Raw genomic sequence first — 21676 nt, forward strand, 5'->3', positions numbered from 1 at the left:
CTGGAGTTCTCTCTTGTAAAGTACAGAAAATGCTATTAAAAATAAACTAATTCAGTGTTTAAAATGTGGCTTAACTGAATGCTAGTACCTACAGCACTGGTTCTCAGCCAGGATTCCTGTGCCCCCAGATCCTTTGAAGGATGACATGAGCTGTGAGAAGATAAGCAGATAAGCTAAGTATATACAAGGGCAGGCTCAGGCTTGTCCCTGCCTGAACAATCCCTCACCTCCACTGCCCAGCCCCTCTGTCCATACGGTGCCATGCTTTAATACTTCCTCTTGGAGATAGGAAGTACTAAAGCATGGCACCGTATGGACTGTTACTGCGCCGTGTGGGTGGCGCATACTTAGATTTTGCAGCTACGTTGCTGTAGCAGCGGCACTATAGCTGGCAAGCGCACCACTATGGCAGCATAGCTGATGATCACATGTAGACACATGTGATCACTACACTGCTGTAGAGCGCCGTACAGTGACGTATAGATGCGCCCAGTTATACTAAATGATTCTTCTCCAGACTGGGATGCCTTGGTTTGCACATGTAGTGGCTTATGCTTACTGGTGCGTATCTAGGGTGGCCATCATAGAGGACTGTCCGGTTGTCCTCTGTCCTTGATACAAAACCCGATGCCTTTATGCCTTTCTTTAAGAGAAAAATAGAGGACATAAAGGTGTCGGGTTTCGTATCGAGAGAGGACGGAGGACAGACTAGCAGAAAACTGGAATGTCCTCTATGATGGCCACCCTATGCATATCATGTAGGAGATAGGAAGTACTAAAGCATGGCACTGTACAACGTTGTGCAGCAACGTGTAAATGCACCCACTGATGATACTTTAACTAGGATTAAAATGAGGAGAGAGAAAAGAATTATTAGAAGGGCAAGTTCTCTGACAGGATATTTATTCAGTGGCAGATTAATCTGTCAAGGGAACAAGTCTTATTGCTTGAGCCTTTTTTTAAAGTAAACTGGGTAAAGCACTAGATCAGGGACTATAGAGCATAGTCCTGCATTGGTAGAAGGGAGGTAGACTGTGTGACCCATGTCTAATTTAAAAAGTTCTCCATTGTGGAGACAAAAGAAGAAAATGAGACTTTCACCTTCTTTGTCTTTCCCATATTTTCTTAACTTTCTTCTCTGTTCTGTTGACATGAAAGGAAAAAAACAGATATTTTGTCTGCCTCTCTTTTCTGTTACTCAGTGGATGAAGCAGATAGGGAAGGCAGTGGCTCTGTTTACTTAGGTCTTCTCATGCTTCAGAATATTATTTTTCTTACTATGTTTAGCAACAAAATGAGCCATTTTAGTCAAAAGTGGAAATATAAACAGTGAGCAAAATCCTGGAAATTTCCATTGAGAAGGCATCCATGGAGCTTTCAAGCAGTAATTTCTAAGTATATCTCTGGTTGTTATTATAATTTGCCCTGACACATCCATTAAGACTGTCATGCATCTGCAGATTTTGCAATAGTACTTCATCATTCTGCTAACAAATCATGTGTCAGAAAAAATTAGATGCGAGGAATGCTTCAGGACATTGTGAAAGTTTGTGTCATTGTGGTACCTATCTTTTTTCTGCATTTGCCAGGATATTTTTTTTTCAGGAATCATTACACATTAGCAGCTATCTGCAATTATTATTATTTCCTTCATAAAAAAGGAAAATTGTTATAGACACTTAAAGCTCAAATAAATGTGTTTTTGTGTGGAAGTGCATGAAGGGAAGAGGAATGAAAATTGCCCATAACTCCTCTATACTGAATCACCCCAAGACCTCAAGTGACTTGTTCTGGGTCACAAGGAGTCATTGGTAGGTGGAGGTAAGAACTCAAGGATCAAATGCAATAATAATAGAGGGGCTGCAAAGTGACTGTAACTTAAACACATAAGGGATGGCAAGGAAAATAATCATACCATAATGCCATTTTATAAGGCAGTGGTTTATCCTCAAATGCTAGCTGACTTCTCAAAAGTGATATAATCAAAGGAGAGGCAGATCAGACAGATGATAAAAGTGGTTTGAGTCAGAGGAACACTTCCATATCAAGATACAGCAAAGAGTAAGGGGTAGCAGAAAATGTATTAGAGATGCAAAAAATACTGAATGGGACATAGAAAAGGCAAATCTGACAACCAGGCAAAACTCTTCTAATTACCCATCCTCTGAATACAAGAGCAGGGGGATATGCAACGAAACTAAAAGGCAGCATTAACCTGTAGCTTCCATTGTGATCAAGAGTTAAAAAAAAAAAAGACCAGATTTTTCTATGGAAAGGAGAACATTCACAGTTAAAGATTTAGATTGTATTAAAACCTCTGCTTCAGAGCATCAGTGAACTTACTTGTACCTTTTCTTGAAGCAATTTGCATTAGACACTGTCAGAAATAGGACAGTATACTAAATAGATATGTGATTTGGTCTGGGATGGTAATTCCAATGTTAATGCTTAGCATGAGTTGTGACATGACAAAATCAGGCAGTGAATTTTGAAACAAGGTTTGTCAACTAAAAAAAGGGCTTATTTTGGTTTAGGTTAGGTTTCCTAACATAAAGGAGAAGTCTCTCCATGCAAGAAGGAGCATCTACTCACAGTCCAGAATGACCTGTGCTGCTCGGTAGAGCTCCAGTCCCTGCAGTAGTTCTAGTAGTTGCTGGACTGTTGCAAGCCTCACTCCCCACCACCACATGAGCTCTCGTGTGATGCTAATTCCCGTCTTCTCCATGCACTTGATTTTCCTCAGCTCTGTCTGATCCGTTATCACATAAGAGGCTAAAGGTAAACAAGAGATATTCATGTTAAAGAACTGGAAAGGAACAAAATAAGTACAAATGGACAAAGCCCAGGTTTGTTACACATTTGGTTTACATTTGCAAATCTATTTAACTTTCCAGTACCCCTAATATTTTGCACCACAGAAAAAACTCATTTGAATTGCTGATGTTTGATTCCACTGAAATTAATGAATACATTCAGTGCAGTTCCTTATGGTAGACAGGTAAAGCTGCTAATTTTTACTGCTGTAGCTGAGCCTAGAGTGAAGCTGGGGCAACCTGCATTGTAATTTGTGTTTTAAAGTGATTTTGCCCGTCTATGCTAGCACCACTGCAGTTGCACTTGTTTGTGGTCACCAGCTGCTGTGGCAACTCCTTTACACTTAATAATTGGGTCTAACTTAGTGAAAGGGAGTTTAAATTATACTGCTTACACATGAACCCTTAATTTTTCATTTGTTCTAATAGTCATTACAGGCAAGTATTTTAATTCACAATCCCCTATTATTGCAGCCCATGTCCTTTCTCAAAACTCCCTCTTTCCAGTAGATTGCAAATTCCAAGCTTCAGGCATCTTCACTATCTTTGATCTGATAAGAGAGGTATCTGATAAGTTTGGGGGATACAGATAAATGTTGGATAACTGGAGATGTGAACATCCAGGGTTTGGCTGATCAGGGCATGCCCATCTTTCTAAGGACATCTCCATGGCTGTATAAATAATCACTTCAGTAGAGAAGAATGCAGTAAGCATACCATGACAAGTGCTGAGTGAAATCAAATGAAGTAAAATAAAGTGAGATCAGCCAAGCAAGAAATCTGGTCAGAGTGGTTCACATCTGAGATTTTTTTTTCAGGTTCTGAGTCATCTCAGTAGAAATAGAATCAAAAGGTAAGAGGTAAATTTGGCATGTTTCCCTAACTGGATAATAAGATTAAGAAAAAAGACAAGTCATGTGGATCAATAAGAAAATATAGAAACAAGGCAAAAAAAGAGGTATAGAATCTGAGAACATAGAGTACGATAAACAGGGTTAGAAAATGGGACCAGAGAAATAAATAATAAGAAAATAGTGGCAACCTGTTCCAAAAATGGATGGGTGGGGCTTAGGGATTGGCCAATCAGATATATTTGTGGGATCAAGTCCTAAATATGTCAGTGGCTCCAATAAATCCAGAAAGCACAAGGAGTTCCTGATACTTAGTCACACTTGTGGAATTCCTGCCCCCTCTCTGCCTCAGGTTACTGTGACCTTCCCTTCCCTTCCCTTCCCGCCTCACTGCCATCATCTTTTATTTCCACTGTTGAGCCCGTGCTCTGTACCCATTAGTCACAATCTCTGGTTGGCAATTTTTGCCCCATTTCTCCATTCTCATTTATATTATTTGTATAGTTTTTTTTCCCCTTAATCATAGTATTATCCAGCTGGTGAAATATGTGACATTTACCATGTCCCTTTAATTGAGACGGAGCTGAACAGAAATCTCCATGTGAGCAAAACTGAACCTGATCCCAGAATATTACAGTTCACTGCCTTGACTTATATCCATCAATCTGTGTTTACACCTCACTCTGTCCTTAACCCTGCCACCCCTTTTCCCCCTCTGTCAGCATGGCTATTAATCAAGATCAGACTTCTCTAGCTGTTCATCCCTCCTTCTCTTGCCATTGTTGCGCCCTTGCTCACCGAATCGCATCCAGTCATAGTCACTCAGGCAGTCCATCTTCTGGCAGAAATCCTCCAGCACCCAGGCAGGCAGGCTGTAAATTCGGAGGGACTGGAGGGAGCTCCCTGTGGACGACAGTGAAAGAGGCTGCAGGTCCATCTCTTTGCTGTCACTTGCCAATGCAGGTGTCGTCCCGTTCCCCCCGCTGGCCATCAACAGCAGCTGTGCATAGCTGCTGGCTGGGGCTGGCTCTCTTTGGGCAAGAGCAGTGACTCTCGTGTGTGTGCGGATGTCTGTTTCCTTTTGCTATGAGGCAAGGAGTCACACTTTGCTAAAGCGTCCTCTCCTTGGGAGGGGCTGAGGCTGGCACTCTGCCCTCCCTATCAGGACCGGCCCTAACCAAGAAGGCGGGTATAAGGAGGCAGGCAGACTCAGCTCAGGCCTCCTTGCTTCCTGCCTGGGTGACGTCAGGTCCCTTCAGCCCCAAAACAAAAGTAGCTTTTTTCTCGCTAAGGTCACTGTTGTTCCAGCCACGTTACTTAGCTACATGCCTGATCTGAATGAGGACAGGGTCTAAGTGTTACACTGCACTTGGTGTTGCCAACAGGTTGCGAAAGAGCTCGATTATGGTAAAAGACACAAGTTTAAGGTAATAACAGGCAGTCAGTGGAACTGTACTTGCTTGCGCTGGTTCAGCTCAGCCGACTGAACTCTCTGTTACTGTGACTGATCTGCATTTATTACAGCAGCTAGAAGCCCCGGGCCTGGACCAAGACCCCCGCTTCATTCAGAGCTGTACAGACACAGAACGCAAAGACAGTCGCTGCCCCAAAGAGCTTACAGTCGAAGCGTAAAGTGCGAGAGGGACAAGGGAGCGCAAAGAAACAATAAGCTGATATTGGACCTGAGTCGCAGCATGCCAGCTGCCTAGCCATTATCAAATTGTTATAGGCTTCATGGCATTAGAGATTTCATTAGTACAGTTCATATTATGGTAGCAAAGCAAAGATCCAAATCGAGATTGACACCCCATTGTGTTAGGTGCTGTTCAAGCATAATAGTAGGAGAGCAGCAGTATAACAAGGCCAAGTATAAAGTAATGAAAAGGTTGGAGAATCAAGAAGGTTGAGACAATGCTATGCCCAGGAACTATTGGTTCTAGCTTTATTTACAATTTATATTTAATGTTAGCCCCATAGATATATAGATATGGATATAGATATATGTTTCTGGATATTATAATCCCCCTTTACCTTCTCTGTTGCATTTACTGACTGTATGTATTGCTTTATTATTTTTTAAATATATTTTTATATATTTTTAAATATGTTTTTATTTTTTAACTCCTTAAAAGTATTTTAGTGTTGCATTGTGTGACATTTTTAAGTATTTTCCCCTGAATTCTTTGTTTCTTAAGTTTACATAGCTCCAGCCTTTCCGGGATATTTACAATGATTGTAACATTGCCTTCATGGCTAGGTACAAACATTCAAAAAGCCTGAGGTCACGTGGTTGTTTGTAAGTGGCATAGTTGATTTAGATCAGTAGCCAACAGAACACACATTTGCCCTTTGGTGGGGGAAGAAAATGTTAGACTGGGTTCTGCCATTTTTTAACGAGTCTGTGCGTGCCAAACTTCTGTTCTGTTATGGGTATAAACTGGTTTCCAATCACTTATACTGGTAAAAGTATAATGTCTGTACCTGGCCCATGTGGTTGCATTGACTATCTGCATTCACTGCTCCAGTCCTGTAAAGTCACCTACCTGGGCAATTTTTTATACTTTCAGAGAACCTCACTCCCTCCTGATTGAACAGCTTATATAATACAGAAAAATATACATATACGTATGTAAATTTATATCCTTTCCTTTCCCTATTCTTTATATTCATATTTAACTCTAATATTTTCTCTTCATTTTAAATATTACTATAGATACTTTAAATTGACTGTTCTTTTACTTTGCCTATATTTTAAGTGATATTGCCATGCTCATAATTTTATCATAAGCCTGACAATCTTTAATTGCTATCTGATAGCTCCTGGATGTGGAGTCATGTGAATCTTACCTTTCATTAAAAACATAATTAAGTTTCCTGCCTTCATGTGCATGAAAAAAAGCTGGAAAAATGTGCCCAGAATGTAACCTAAAAACCAGAGAGCAAAGAAAAGCCACCACAAATGGTTCACTATTAAAATATCATGATTTTCAAGCTAGTTGCATGATGTGCACGTGGGAGAGGGTGAGGGTTAGGCAATACTGATGTTATGATGATTAAATAATGATGCAGTCCATTCCACTCTCTCTCTCTCTTTCATATATGTGTGTGAGAGAGACAAAGACAGGGTTTCCCAGCCAAGAGATAGCAGCCCTGGACCTTTTATAAATTACTTAAAAAAGGGAGTTGGGAAGGAGACCTTTGCAGGCCATGGGACTTAGAAGCCAGGGTTGAGAGACCTTTGGGGCTCATTGCCTCACAGGGCAAGCTAGGAAATAAAATAATAAATTTTACTCACCACTGAAATGTGTCTACCTCTGTGAGGGAATGTGGCTTTGACTTGGTACTAGCCTCTTTGTACAACTGGGTACTTTGGCAAGCAAACTGAAGAATATTTTTTCAGGCTGAGACTATGAATTACTTTGCATGTGTTGGGATCACATTTTGTAATGCTTTAAAGTAATGGCATAGTATAAAGTATATTACTCTTCTCAGTCCCTTGGACAGTCACCATGAGGAACTTAGTAAGAGTAATTAACATTTCTGTAGTGCCTTTCAATTCCAAAAATTCAAATGCCCTTTATTAATATAGGGACCATTTCACCCAAGGCTGCAGTGCAACCACATCTCAAGGGGGAGATTGCAGCAGCTGTATAGCAACATGCAGCCAAATCGGGACTATTTAAATTAAGAAATTAAGACACCTTGAGCATAATATTTTAATTGGTTCCTTGAAATCCTCTGCAAAATCCATTACTAGTAAAAATTAATCATCTCATATAAAATGATAATGAATATGTGACTTCAAGTAGGTGGAAATGTGGGAGGTCAACTTTAAGACACAAAATTATTATTATTTATAAAATTATTGTGTGTCCAACTGAAACAGCAGGAAATTTCAGGAGATCAAATGTAATTACCTCTGCTGGGATTTGGTCATGACTTATGTTGGTTTAAAAGATTTGCTTTGTTATTGAGTGGTTGGCAGCCATTCAGTATTTCAAACCTAAGTGCCCCAGCTATTAAGGGAAAGTCTAGTAGCAGAACTTCCAGAGGAACTGGATCCTCTCAAATCATTGTTCTTCTGCAGTCACTCAACAGTAGTTTCAGTTGTGTCATTGTCTTTTAAAGTAGTGAAATTACGAGCAGAATTGAGAAACACCTTCTTTCATTTCATAGCCATGGGAGTTACAGCATTTCATTCATTACTGAACTGGCTGAGTAACTGAGGACTGAAAGGCTCCATATACAATTACCAATTTACAGAGCTGAGGGGAAGGGGGACATCCTTAGTTTTATGTTCTCATATATACAGGCTTACTTAAATATTTTTCTGACACATCTTGCAGTTGATGTCAAATGATGTTACTTATCATTGTACAACATGGTCATATCCCATATGAAAATGTAATTTTGATCAAACTGATGTCAGTATATATGGCTAATATGTGCTTTATGTATCCAAGCTGAAAAATATCACCTCAACCAGCACAGGAAATTTATTTTCCCAACAACTTCCGTATATTTGAAGTTTAAAACAAATAATGAGGCCAAGAGCTTAGGTAACAACTGAAATTGATCTAAAAGGAGGACTATTACAAAATACGCCACTTGTAATTCCAATGACAAACAACACATGGGAGAGGCAGGAATTTTTGTGGCATATATTTTTCATTGGGCCAACTTGATGGTTGGGATAGAATGACACTGGCAAGCTTTTGGGTATCACAATACCCTCTTGCCTCTCACACATTTATTCTTATGCCAGACTGTTTCCACGTGTGGCAGGGCACTGTTGGTGCTTGCCACTTTAAGAGTGGAGCCAAGCAGCCAGCAGGTGCTTATTGCGGTGGCCATTTTAGATCTCTGGCCGCCTATATAAAGAGGGCAGTTCGCTGCTGGCAGTGCAGGTAGTAACGTTTTCTGGCTGTAAGGCTCCATGCAACATCCTGGAGGTAAGGGCAGAAGCTGTAGGGGATGATAAGGAGGCTCCTGGTCCTGGGCATGACCTAAAACTGCACCCTGCTGGGAGTGGGTGGCTTGGTGGGGCTCTCAGTGGTGCAGGAGCCCCCAGGAAATGTCAGGCCAGTTTTATCACCCCGGTGAAAGGCAGGTAGGGGTGCCTTAACTCTAGCCCTTGCCTTTTGGGTGGGTTTTGTAACATTGGAGGGAGTGGCGCCAGTCACGGCTGTGACCACCTGAGCCCTGTGGGGTGCAAGACCCTGAGGAGCGAGAGTTGGGGCCAGGCACAGCTGTGGCCATCTGGGGCTGTGGGGTGTAGGACCCTGAGGAAAGGTAGCTGGGGCCAGGCATGGCTATGGCCACCTGAGCCCACTGGGGAGAGAAGCCCCATAGCCCCAGTGAAAGAGGCGGTGTGGAGCCCCAGTGAGGGGAGTAGGCCTAGGTATGTCTTCGGATGTCCAAGGCTGTAGTTTGGGCCAGAGGCTGAGTAAGGGGGCCCAGTCTGAGAGAGAGGGGCAAGTCCTGACCCTGGCAAGTCCCCCACTGCTGGGAGGCCAAGCGTGGCCAATGGCAGGAGGGATAATACATTATCCCACAAAAATGAACATTCGTCCCTGTCATGGTGCGGGGCAAGACCTGTAGTGTGCACAATGACCTGCTGCTCCGGGGGGTGGAGTGAGAGTCCCCGTGAGACCCTGGAACACCAGTCGTGGTGTGAGTTAAGAATGCCCCAGTGAGGGGTGGCTCTAGGAAGGGGGAAGAGAGGAGGGACCCCTATACGTGTGAGCATATAGAGTTGCCCCGGAAGGGGCCAGAGCAAGCTTAGACCGGGTTGGGTAATTGGCTAGCCACTACCCCGGTGAGGGTCGCAGGAGAGGCCCAAAAGACGGTATGTCTGCCACCCAAGGTACGAACTAGATAAAGCCTATGGCCAAAGGAGCCCGCTCCAAGAGGGTGCAAGGCAGAATAAGCTGTCGATGCATGAAAGAGACCCTGTGAGAGAGAGTAGAGTGTGAGAGGCTCTAGTGAGAGGAAGGCGGTATAAATGTGTGTGACCTGAGGCCTGATGACGAGGCCTAAGCTTGGTCCGGCTGTAAGCCAGGAACAATGTGTCATCTGGATGCATCTGCAAGGCTTGGGTTGTGGTGCAGGGGAGGAACGGACCCGCAGATAGCGCCCCCTGGCATCGGGGCAAGAATGGGTAGCCTCCTGCCTTAATTAATATTTTAATTAATTAACAACAAGGCATGGCAGTCGAGTCAGGTGGGTGGCATGCCCAAAGGCAAGTGGGTCAACTAGCACTGTGGCTAGTCGGGGAGTCCCACTTTGCCACACTGAGCTCCAAAAATGAGATACAATCTGCAGTAGTTCTTATGATCTGAACTTGTATATGGCAGGGTATAGTGATTATTTGATAATAAAAACCAGTATTACCACTATGACTAACTTGGTTAAATGGAGTGGCATTTAATACAGAAAATAAATTCTGATGTGACTTATAGTGATAGCAAGTGTCACAAAGACGTACCATGGCACATTCACGCTGTGGTAACAGCATGTGTGACTCCAAGTTCAGTATAAAAAATGTAAATGAATATCTGAGGGAAACTTGCATTTCTCATTTTGAAGAGGAACTAGTTGTTCTCTTATGTGCTAGAAAAATATGATGTTTCAGTCCTTTGGCAAAAGGAAAACAGGATTACATCAGCTGAACAGTCAGAAGCTGAAAGTACTTAAAATCTTAGTTAATTCAGACTATGTAAGAAGTGCCAATTCTGAGGAGGGGTAGGAAGAGAGGTTGCAGGCTTGCAGCACTGAACCAGAACCTATGATCTGGGTTCAGTCCTTTGGTCTCCTGGACTTCATGTGCAGTTTTAGACAAGGCAAGTTCACGTGTAAAACAGAGCGAAGTAGTTAGCCATCAAGAAATATCAAGGAAGGCCTATCTCTAGGACTAAGGCTTATCTCTAGGACTCCAAAGAGTCCTCCAAGTGCCTCAATCCACTTAAGACCCACTCCCCAGAATCCTCAACTGAGATCAGGCATCTTTTTGTCAACAAGCTGAAAGGGAAGAAAAATGCTAGCCATTTCTTTTTTGCTGTAAGAGGATACATGATTGCATGGCCTAGTGATTAGGGGAGTCTCCTGGGAAAGGGAAATCCTTGGTTTTAATCCCTGCTCCCAGGGCTGGCTTTGCATTTAATTCAGTGGCTGTTGATGTAAATAGCGCGTCTACATGTCACTGTATGGCAGTGTTGCTACAGTGCTGTGCTTTGGCACTTCCTTCAGTAACCACTCCTAGTTGTTGGAGATCAGAGCAACGCCGGCAGCTGCTTGCTGACCCCCCCACCACCGGAGCAGTAAAACTGTCGCCTCAACAGGCGGGTGATTAATGGATGGAGTGGAATTAATCAGGTATAGACGCGTGTTGGTTATAGGAGATTGTTTACTTACGTCGCCCAGATAGTGACGTGCGACGCAGGCTGAGCCTTTGTTTCGTTGCAGTTGTTCCGGTTACAGCGATTATAATCAAGCGTACGGTTTCGGGTTATAGCTAACGATACAGCGATTACGATCAAGCGTACGGTTTCGGGTTACAGCTAACGATGACGGACATGGCGCCGAAAAACGTGCTAGCGTGCCTGCAGGGCTTTGATACGTCAATATTTACGCTGACAGGGAGCTATTGACAGCTGATCAGACTGTCAATTTACTCTGGTGATGGACTCAGGTTTCTCCTCTGAGATTTCCCCAGAAGTCTCCGACTTAGGCGGAAGTTGCTAAACTATTTATAGACAGAGGTGTCTCTCAGAGATATCCAATGATGAACTGCTAAGTGGAATCTTTAATTTTCTGGCAAGCCAGCAGTTCTTTGTGCTCTCAGGTTGCTATCAGGTTACAAGGTAGTGGGTTAGGTTTTCCTGCCTGTTACGTGAGAGGGGTCTGGGCTTGTTTCTTGACCAATCGCAGGGATTTATGGCAGGCTATCCCCTTTTACTCTGACCAATCATAAATCAAGCTTAAGTTTCGTTTCTTGTTTGTGATGTGGGCATAAATTTAAGTCTCTGGCAAGGATTTCTTTTTAATCCTTAGTTGATCAGATGATGGTCTGAATGGTATCTCTTGCAAGTGACATGGGCACTGATTAACTGGGTTGTGACACTAGTGTACCATGCACATGGCACACAGTTATATTTTGCAGCTATGTTGCCATAGTAGCGCACAACAACGGGAGTGTGCCGCTGCAGCAACATAGCTGCCGATCACACGTAGACCACGCGATCACTACATTGCCATACGGCTTTGTACAGTGACGTAACGCATCACGACGTCCCTGTTAGACACCCAGTGTCTTTTAGGAGCAAAGACCAGAGCCCAGGACTTTTGCCTTCTGAGTACTCGGTAGACTAAAGTCAACCTCCCTCTCATTCTTTCTCTGGTCCAACGACTCTCCAAATCTTTACTATGCATACAACACTTCTTCAGTAGATGTTGAGAAGATCTCCATTCAGAAGAGGCTCTAGCTTATGGGTAGGGCAATTTCCTGAGACACAGCAGATGCGATGTTGCATGTCTCCTACCTCCAACAGACTGAGAAGAAAATGAATCCATAATCTGTCACTTTCTTGATGAGGGTTCAATCTCTGCTGGGATTTAGGTGGAGAATTATAGGTGTCTGGATCCTGAGCGAGCACAGATGTGAGCCAGAAGCTGAGCAGCTTAACCTCATCACAACTAGGGACGTTCTGGACAGGTATAGAGGTGGACTCTAGATATCTAGGTAACTTAGTCAAAAGAGTTTAGATGCCTTGAGTGTTGGGCAGGGGACTAAGGCATCTCAGTGGGTAAAACTTCCATTAACATAAAGCTCTGGAGGCTCATGTAAAATAGTTATTTCCCCCTTTATGATGCTGGAGAGATTGCCCTTGCATAGATTTCAAGATTATATTTTGGTCAAACTACAGCTTCAGGGGCAGCAGCACTGATATGCTCCACTGCCTTCCACCACTCCCGAAGCCCAGTGAATCTACCTCTATAATTATAATCAGTTTTGTACCAAACTATTACATCTTAAATAGGTTTATATCTTAAATAACTACTATGCATAAACATGGTTAGTCACAAATTAGTAGAGGAGAATAATTTAGAACTAAAACTTGATAGTTATGTAAGTACATGGACCCTATATGGCTTTGAAACATATTAGACAGACTATCAGATCTAATACTTGTAAAAAGTACGTTCTAACCTGATGTATAATGAACATCGACTAAAAAAATAGAAATGTTTCATAGCTGGTAGGGTCGGAAGGGACCTAAGCAGATCATCAAGTCCGACCCCTTGCCATGGTCGGAAAGAATGCTGGGGTCAAATGACCCCGGCAAGGTGATTGTCTAGCCTCCTGAAGACCCCCCAGAGTAGGAGTGAGCACCACTTCCCTTGGAAGTTGGTTCCAGATCCTGGCCGCCCTAACTGTGAAGTAGTGCCTCCTGATGTCTAGCCTGAATCTACTCTCCGTCAATTTATAGCTGTTATTTCTTGTTACTCCCAGTAGTGCTCGGGGGAATAGGGATTCTCCCATTGCCTTCTGGTCCCCCTTGTCAAGTTTATAGGCGGCCACCAGATCCCCTTTCAGCCTTCTCTTGTGGAGGCTGAACAGGTTCAAGTCTCAGTCTCTCCTCATAGGACCTTCCCTGCTGCCCCCTGACCATGCGGGTGGCCCTCCTCTGGACCCTCTTGATGCTCTCCACATCCCGCCTGAAGTGCGGCGCCCAGAACTGGATGCAGTACTCCAACTGCAGCCTGACCAGTGTCACATAGAGGGGGAGGATCACCTCCCTGGACCTGCTCGTGATGCATCTATGGATGCATGACAAGGTGCAGTAAGCCTTCCTGACCGCCTCCCCACATTGACGGCCCATGTTCATCTTGCAATCAATAGTGACTCCAAGGTCCTTTTTGGCCTCTGTGCTGACAAGAAGAGAGTTCCCCAGTCTGTAGGTATGCTGCTGGTTCTTCTTTCCCAGCTGCAATACCTTGCACTTGTCAGTATTGAAATTCATCCTATTCTTATCCGCCCACGTCTGTAACCTGTCCAGATCTAGTTGTAGCCTGTCCCTCTCTTCTAGCATGCTCACTTCTCCCCACATCTTAGTGTCATCCACAAATTTGAACAAGGTGCTTTTCACCCCCTTGTCCAAACCACTGATGAAGATATTGAACAGTGCAGGCCCATGGACTGAGCCCTGGGGAACCCTACTGGTTGAAAATAACCCGTCTACCACCACTCTCTGGGTGCTGCCCTCCAGCCAATTTGCAACCCATCTGACTGTGTAGGCATCGACACCATAGTTGCCTAATTTTTTAATGAGGATGGGGTGAGAGACAGTGTCAAAGGCCTTCCTGAAGTCCAGAAAGACTACATGCACTGCTGTACCTGCGTCGAAGGCTTTTGTGACCTGGTCATAGAAGGTTGGTCTGACAGGACCTGCCTCGAATGAAACCATGTTGATTGCCCCCAAGCATAATCTCCCTTGCTGGTCCCTTGCTGATGTGTCCCTGGATAATTTTCTCAAACAGCCTTCCCAGGACCGAGGTAAGACTAACAGGCCTATAGTTTCCTGGGTCCTCTTTTCTCCCTTTTCTGAAAATGGGGACCACATTGGCCCTTTTCCAGTCATCAGGCACCTTACCAGAGCACCACAAGTGCTTGTAAAGCTGTGCCAGGGGTCCTGCAATGACCTCTGCCAATTCCCTAAGCACTCTGGGGTTGAGATCATCAGGACCTGCTGATTTGAACATGTCTAGTCCCATCAGAAGTTCCCCGACTAGGTCCTCACTGACCCTGGGCCTGGCTGTCTCCCCTGGGTCCGTCCGGGATCCCGGTGTGGGAGATGTCCCTGTCCCTGCTCAGAAAAATGGAAGCAAAAATCTGTTAAAGAGGTTAGTTTTGTCATCTGGTGCAACCACCAGATTACCAAGCGTGTCCTGCAGAGACCCCACATTACTTGGTACCTTCTTTTTACCCCCTATGTATTTTTTAAAAAAGGACTTCTTGTTATCTTTAATGTCAGTCAGCTTGGTCTGTAACACATCTCCGAGTACATAGAATGGGGCAGAACATTTGATCAAAGTATCTCTCAGTATTCCTAGGATTAAGACTTGAAGCATCAACTTACATTTTAAGACACAGAAAGGAAGGTCATGGATGAAATGTTATATTTGAACTTGAATCTAGTATATAGGACATGGTGTACAGCAGGCTTAAAATTTCTCATTTAATACCTTTATTAGAGTTCCACTAGTGATAGATGAGTGTGTGAGTTCTAGTGTAGCCTTAGGGCCACTGGGGCTTCTTGCCACAATATTATTCTCATTTCTTATCAGCAAAGAGAGAGCATGGTACATATTTTGGTAACTACCAGTGCTTTTGGCTATGCTAGAACACCTATCACTGTAGCTTCATCAGCAATAGCTGGGGCCACAAGTTGGAGCACGCAAGGAATTTCAAGGGAGAATATTTAGCTACTTTCATAGGCAGTGTCTGTACTAATTACATTTTCATAGATTTCATAAACGTTAGGGGCTGGAAGGGACCTTGCGAGATCGAGTCCACCTGCCTGCCCTAGGTAGGAAGTCTGTGGGGATCAAATTTTGTCACCAGCAAGATTGATAACTTTTAAAGCGTACATTTTTGCTTAAGTTGCTATCAGTTATTCTTCAGTAATGCAAAAACAGGAGATGACTATGAAGGTATTTGACAAACAACAGAGTCGTTAAAAAAATATATATAGATAATACATATTTACATTTTATAACAGAGAATAAAGAACAGATCAGACACTTGATATTTTAAGAAAAGCTAACAAGTTTACAAAAAGTGGAAGAGACATTTAAAAATTACTGTACAGGCTATATCAATCATTTAGTTTCACAGCAGTTTCCTTGGAGTGTATGGAATTCATAGGAAATAAATGTGCAATATTAAACACTGACAGAATGGTTTCTTTGGAGATCTGCTCCTAACATTGCATAGTGCTGTTTGATGAATACCTTAATATTTGTTAAACAAAAAAATATAGTTTAATTTGTGTGTATCCAAATTTCAGCATGTTTTGGATCAATTGACCTGCAAAAGACATGGGTAGGATATTACATTCACAAGTCCTCTGTATCCCTGAAGGGGTAGCACTAGGATCTGAACTAGGAGTAACTTAAAACCCTGATGTGTTTAGGTGAAACTTCACTGAAGTAAAAAGAGTATTAGGTTCTTAATCATTCAGGCAATTATAGCCTTCACAGCCTAGGTCAAATTAATCTTCTGTGTAGCTTATTTTCTAAGTCTGTGGAAATCATCTGTATTTGTATCTTTCAAAAGAGAATGATAATGAGCAAACCCATTTTATATTACACTTACTGTATCAGAAATGCATTCAGCTACATTTATTCTGAGAAACAACAAGATCTTGTTCTTGGTTCCACCTGCACAAGGCCACTAACATCAGTTAGCTCACGTGTGTACAAAGGGCAGCAGGATTTGGTCAATTGCCTTTGAACAGCTCCCCTTGGCATTTTACATATGTATACTGTTTAGCCTCCTGAATCTGGTCCATCCTAGTAAGTGTTACATATTGAAACCAACAGAGCGTAGACACCCTTCAGAGCATGAAATGCAAATGTCTACTCAGCTCTTGAAATGTTTCAGTGTGATGAACACCATTTAAACTTAGTAGTTTGCCAGGGAAGATTTCTTTCCTGGTCAAGAGTTTGGAATGAATGATGTTCAGTTTTATTCAGGAGCTCCATTCCTTAGCATTTCACTTCTTTCCAGAGACAGCCGAATGATATCCTTCCTAATGTTGGGATGATCTTCTAACTCTTCATATAAAGACTGAACAATGTCCAATCTCCTGTAGTCCACTGGGTTTACCAGACTGCGAACAACCTGAAGGCATCTCTCTTTCAGGGTGAACACTGCAGAGAGAAAAGATTGGCTGAGAAGTGCTAGAGAAGCTCATTGTATCAAAACGTGGAAGTATTTTTACTGAAGTTAGCCCACAACACTCATGTGAGAGGTATTATTTTTCTCACATTTTTATATAAAGGGAAAAATCAGATATTGAGATATTACCTACATCCCATGGAATGACTGGCCAAGCTAGGAATAGAAATGTAGCAACTGAACCACAAAACCTTATGCAAAATATAATAAAAATGCTGAATGAGGAGCTTAAGTCAAGGCCCAATCGTTAACCACCATGCTGAAGAGAAAAATCAGCAATGTTGCTTTAGGAAGTCCTTCAAGAACTTTTCTGCTGGTAGAGATAGCGTCTACCAATTTATTGAATTTTTAATTCAGTCACCCATTTTTTATATTGAAGTAGAATAAGGTGTGTGGTCTTAATTCACTGGTTTCCCCTTAAACACTGCCAGATTTAACTTATTTTACCAGGTAGTGTGATGTCTGCCAATATGTAGTTCCCATCCACGTTGCGAGTAGGCTCAAACACCTCCATCTTGTTGACAAGAAGCCTGTCATCTGTCCCCGCATCTCTGAATAGCCAAAGATGCCCTAGAAAAAAGCAGAGATCAAATGTAATGCGGGAGACATACATCCAGTTCATCTGAATGATACCTTTCAATAATATACGAATGAGCACAAGATAGTGTACAGTATTATTCAGCTCTAGATTTAGCGGACTCAGAGCTTGTGCAGGATCACGGAGGATTGGAGCGGAGGAAGAATTTGGATCGGCGATTCTCAACTGGGGCACTGGGGGCTCCCCGGGGTGCTGCGCGACCTTTGGACGGGCGCTGCCAGGTGTGAGGAGGTAGGGGCAGGCTCCGGTTTCTCCCTGCCCGGCTGTGCCCTGCCCAGCTCCCTAAGGAGGCAAGTGCCATAGCGTAGCGGGTCCTGACCCTTTTAGATGGCAGAACGGCAAACCGCGGAAGTGACCGTGGACCAGGAAACTGCAGATTGGAAGAGACTGGCATACCACAGACCGGCCAACCCTTGTTTATACTCAGTATAAAAAAAAAGAGTTGGCTGCTGGGACACTGTATACGGGTGACTTCTGGACACACGGTCCGGCCGCCAACCCTTTGCGGCCTGGGGCTTGGGAACCCCTGCCGTAGCAGATAAATTAGTTTTACGAAACGGGGCGCCGCTCAATTTGCACAAGCCGGGGACGGAGGGCCTCGAGTTGAAAAGCGAATGCCCGGGTCCGCACAGCTCGAGGTCAGCGCCTCTCAACCCACATGTCGCGACCCAAAAGGGGGTCACAAGAATACATATGAAAAGGGCGCGGCCAAACTTAAAAAAAACCAGCGGGTTTTGCTTGAAAGGAGAAGAGCAGGGGTGAGCTCTGCCAGCCCGCAAGGGGCTGCTCGGCCTCCCGTGCCCCACACCACACACCCACAGCGGGGCTGGCACCGACCCCGCGGCCCCTGGCACCCACCCACGTAGCTGTGCATCCGGCGACCGGTGCCGGGCTGCAGCACGGGGTAGCTCTGAGGCCTGCCCTCGAAGTCCAGCCACACCGGCAGCACCAGGCGCGGGCTCCAGTTGCGGAAGATCACCTGCGCCGGCTCGCGGCTGTTGGGGGAGCGCAGCGCCCCGCGCCCGCCGCCCCGCGCGCATGCGCAGAGCGGCGCCGGCCGCCATGATGCTCCGGCGGGCGGGGGCGAGCAGCTTCGTTGCGCATGTGCGGGGCGGTGCCCGTTGCTCGTGGCCCGCGCTGGTGCTAAGTGCGCATGCGCAGCATGTTGGAGCTGGGGTGAGCGGTTAGTGGTTGTCTCTGTCCCTAAGTCTGATCCTAAGTAAGCATGAGCCTGAGTCTTAAGCACTAGAGTCTGCAGTGAGATGAAATGGAGAATAAGGGGTGCTGAGGGCAGGCAGCTCAGGCCCAACTTTCCCACCCCCTTTTAGGCTTTCTGCCCACGGTGCTTACACGTCAGCGGAGCGGGTCTGTCTGGTGCGGGGCCCACGTTGCAATGGAGGTTCGAGCATCGTGGGTTTGGGATGCTCCCACCCGTGTTACAAACGTAGCTTGCAAAGCCAGCAGCATCGCGAAGCGTGGGCTGCCAACACAGCCTCTTCAAAATATGTGTTTCTGGGTCGCTTCATGCTCTGGGACTTGGACACGGCCTTGCCCCATAGGTTGCCATCGAGCCATGTTGCCTTTCATGTGGAACAGTGCAAACGGTCACTTGTGTCACCTGCAGTTTCAGAGAAAAACCCCGTGATTTCTACACGGCAGTATTTGCTGTGGTTTTTCCAGTGAGCCGTACCGAGCGTGTGAACACTGGCAGCAGTTTCAACTCTTGACAGGCAAGTATGACCTGATATTTAAGTCTGTGTTGGAACAGCGTTGTTCAGGTTAGAAAGCCAAACCCTTGGAAGTTGGAAAACATCAGAGTGTCGTCGTCTCTGCATCCCCTCGGGCACATGCATTGTGACAGGTTTTAATTAAGTAACTGCAAAGTATTTTTTTTTCTTAGGCAGAGCACAGCGGGTATGTATTGCTGTATCAAGAAATGGTTAGATGATGCAGGAAGGGAGAGGAGCGCTGAGTGTGCTTTCCAAAAGGATACAGCACAAATGTCTTTTCTAGATGAGGATCAAGCCTTTTGCTAAAAGGAGTAATTTTTCTTTGTTTTAGAAATAGAAATGTGCCGTGGAAAATACAGTACAACCCCTGGATTAATTGCATCAGCTGCCTGTACGCAATACAGATTAATCAAGTCTGCTCTGTGTTCTAATTAAAACACTTTAGCATTGTCTCATCATCGTGTCTATTAAGCCTCCATGTGTTTTAAAATGGCTGCCGGAGCACTTTAGCTAAACCTCATCGAATGAGAAATTTTAATTAGGGTGGTTGCTGAAGAGCCACTCCAATTAAAATGCCTCATCGTCACGTCTGTTAAGCCCTAAAAATTTAAAAATGGCCACAGGATGCTTAGCTAAACCTCAGCTAAAGCGGCCTGTAGCCATTTTTAAACATGCAGGGTTTAACAGACATGAGAATGAAGCATTTTAATTACAGCGTCTCTCCCGGAACTGCCCTAATTAAAATGTCCCACCCTGAGCATGTGTATAGGCAGCTGATATCATTTCTAGAGTGTAGGCACTACTGGCAATTTTTGAGCATGTATGTGTTTTGCAGGATGAGAAGGCTGAAAGAGCTTGTATAGATCATGTTTATTTCTGATGACTCTGTATGTATATAATATAATAATGGCGTAAGATAGAAGTAAATGATACCGTGCATGGGTAGGTGTAGGTAGGAGGGTCTATGTGAGGTGGTATTACAGAAGTTGATTGTTCACATGGTGCTATGTGAGTGTAAGTGGTAAAAATGCATATCTGAGGGAATGGATATGTATAGTGTGCATGTGTGCAGAAGTTTTCAAAACGGACAACAGTCCCTATCTCAAAAGCACAGTGCTGCACCCTTCTGAGAGGAGTGAATCCGCTTCAAATGATGCAGACATCACATCCTTATGTTAACTGCATTTCCAAGGATACTGAGCAATAACTTTGAAAGCAATAGGAAAAAAAAAACTTGTGAAGATCCGCCTTCCTGACCACCTTATTGGACAACGTAATCCAGAGCCATTTGACACTGGCTATGTTTGTTGTCGGTATAAATTAGCAAAGCAGTAGTACGGATCGGTGACTGGAAGAGGCATCAGATGCTGTATTTATAGCTCCCTTTTCACAGGCAGGATCTATTAGCAATAATTGACAGGTCTCCCTGCAACATTTATTAACTTACTAGGCTACTTGATCCTTTAATTTTGTTCCCACATTTAGGATTTAGCATTAGGAAATTGGATAGTAATTGTTTTTAATTTTTGAGCATCAGTCTTTTGCATTGATCTATTTTAGTGTTTTAGGAAAAAAGGAATAATTATTATTTTTCCCAGTAGAAACGTTGCATGTTCTTCTGCATATACCCCCTACCTCCATGAGAAATGTGGTGGTGGTTATAGCAGCTAAATGTTCTTAGGTATTTTTTTGACAGGCTGTTTATGTTGTCTTTCATTCCAGCAGCGAGATGCTACTGGACCAAGAAAAAAGGAAAGCTAGCATCATAGCCTCTCTGCAGGCACTGGGGCAGGATTCTGCAAAAGGGAGAAAGAGTAAGAATTCCAGAAGAAAGATGATCTCAGATTTAAGTCCTTCTCTGTGTCATTGCCTGCCTCCTGGGAAACTTATGCCTGGATCCAACTTCAGTGGTGAAGTCCACTGGAAGGGAAATCTCCCCACAGGACCATCTGCTCTGGGAATATGGAAGCTGACAAATCTGGGAAAAAAGCCTCACATTCCTAAGGGCAGAGGATACAGCACATGGACACCTTCCCAATCTCTGCAGCACATCCTATCCCCACCCCTGGGGCACCAGGCAAGGGAGAGACCCAGCAGATTCAAGGTGAGGACTATCAACAGTTAGTCTTATAACACTGATTCTAAGGAGCAAATTCAACCTAGGTATAATAGCCCTGATTTCAGTGAGCTTCTCTTAGAAATATAGTTGGCCCCTATCCTTATAGTAGGAGGAAGTATTTCACCCAAATGTAAGAAACAGTATTTGTTTTTCTCTTTAATTTTCACAAATAAACTGATAGCAGATTGTACTGGTATAATGATGTAATTTGTACCAGCAGTAACAATTAGAGAGGGTTTGAGAGGTGAACATCTGAAGTGTGAAGCCTTATGTTAAAATTCCAGATGTGAAGCCTTATGTTAAAATTCAATAAAATATGATCTTTTAACCAAAGACTTGTGACCCCTTGTGGAAAACTCACTTTCCCATTTTGTCTGTTAAAAGTAGAAAGGGTTTTGTTCTGAGCAAGTTATTTGCTGCTACCACTTACTCCCCATTCAGTATAGGGTTCCTTCCCTTAGCTACTCCTGATTTACACTGGTGTACGTGAGAGGAGAATACACCAGGAATTATCTTCCATTAAAGGCATTTCATTTGTGAGCTTTGGCTCTTATTATAGGATCACAAGTTAAGGGGTAACAGGTAAAACATGTTTTATTGCCAT

General features: G+C 43.9%; 3 protein-coding genes across 3 annotated transcripts in view; 1 reads left to right on the top strand and 2 right to left on the bottom strand.

Moving 5' to 3' along the window:
- Positions 1–4781, bottom strand: part of IRAK2 (interleukin 1 receptor associated kinase 2) — a 29138-nt gene extending 24357 nt beyond the window's left edge. The window contains exons 1-2 of the mRNA XM_006024139.3: positions 4463–4781; positions 2593–2772 (exon numbers count right to left, since the gene is read on the bottom strand). Coding sequence (XP_006024201.1) covers positions 2593–2772; positions 4463–4655 — 373 coding nt within the window. The 5' untranslated portion in view covers positions 4656–4781. The remainder of the gene's footprint in view (positions 1–2592; positions 2773–4462) is intronic.
- Positions 4782–14805: 10024 nt separating this feature from the next.
- VHL (von Hippel-Lindau tumor suppressor) lies at positions 14806–18690 on the bottom strand. The gene is made up of 4 exons (XM_006024154.2): positions 18655–18690; positions 18082–18475; positions 17073–17195; positions 14806–16597 (listed from the first exon to the last, which is right to left on the bottom strand). Exons 1-4 carry the CDS (start codon positions 18688–18690, stop codon positions 16413–16415), a joined length of 738 nt encoding a protein of 245 aa, XP_006024216.1. The 3' UTR covers positions 14806–16412.
- Positions 18691–18747: 57 nt separating this feature from the next.
- Positions 18748–21676, top strand: part of LOC102374145 — a 19636-nt gene continuing 16707 nt past the window's right edge. Inside the window, 4 exon segments of the mRNA XM_025204792.1 lie at positions 18748–18782; positions 18883–18957; positions 19128–19232; positions 20670–21057. Of these exon segments, the coding sequence (XP_025060577.1) occupies positions 18748–18782; positions 18883–18957; positions 19128–19232; positions 20670–21057 (603 nt within the window).

Source organism: Alligator sinensis, unplaced genomic scaffold (assembly GCF_000455745.1).
Source record: "Alligator sinensis unplaced genomic scaffold, ASM45574v1 scaffold451_1, whole genome shotgun sequence".
NCBI lineage: Eukaryota > Metazoa > Chordata > Crocodylia > Alligatoridae > Alligator > Alligator sinensis.

Bases quoted from the DNA above. Each gene is read 5' to 3' on its own strand.
- VHL (XM_006024154.2), bottom strand. From the start codon at position 18,690: ATGCTGCTGGCTTTGCAAGCTACGTTTGTAACACGG. The intron at 18,476-18,654 runs GTGGGAGCATCC...ATCTCACTGCAG, and splicing joins AAGCTACGTTTGTAACACGG to ACTCTAGTGCTTAAGACTCA. The intron at 17,196-18,081 runs GTGGGTGCCAGG...GCTTTTTTCTAG, and splicing joins CCGGATGCACAGCTACGTGG to GGCATCTTTGGCTATTCAGA.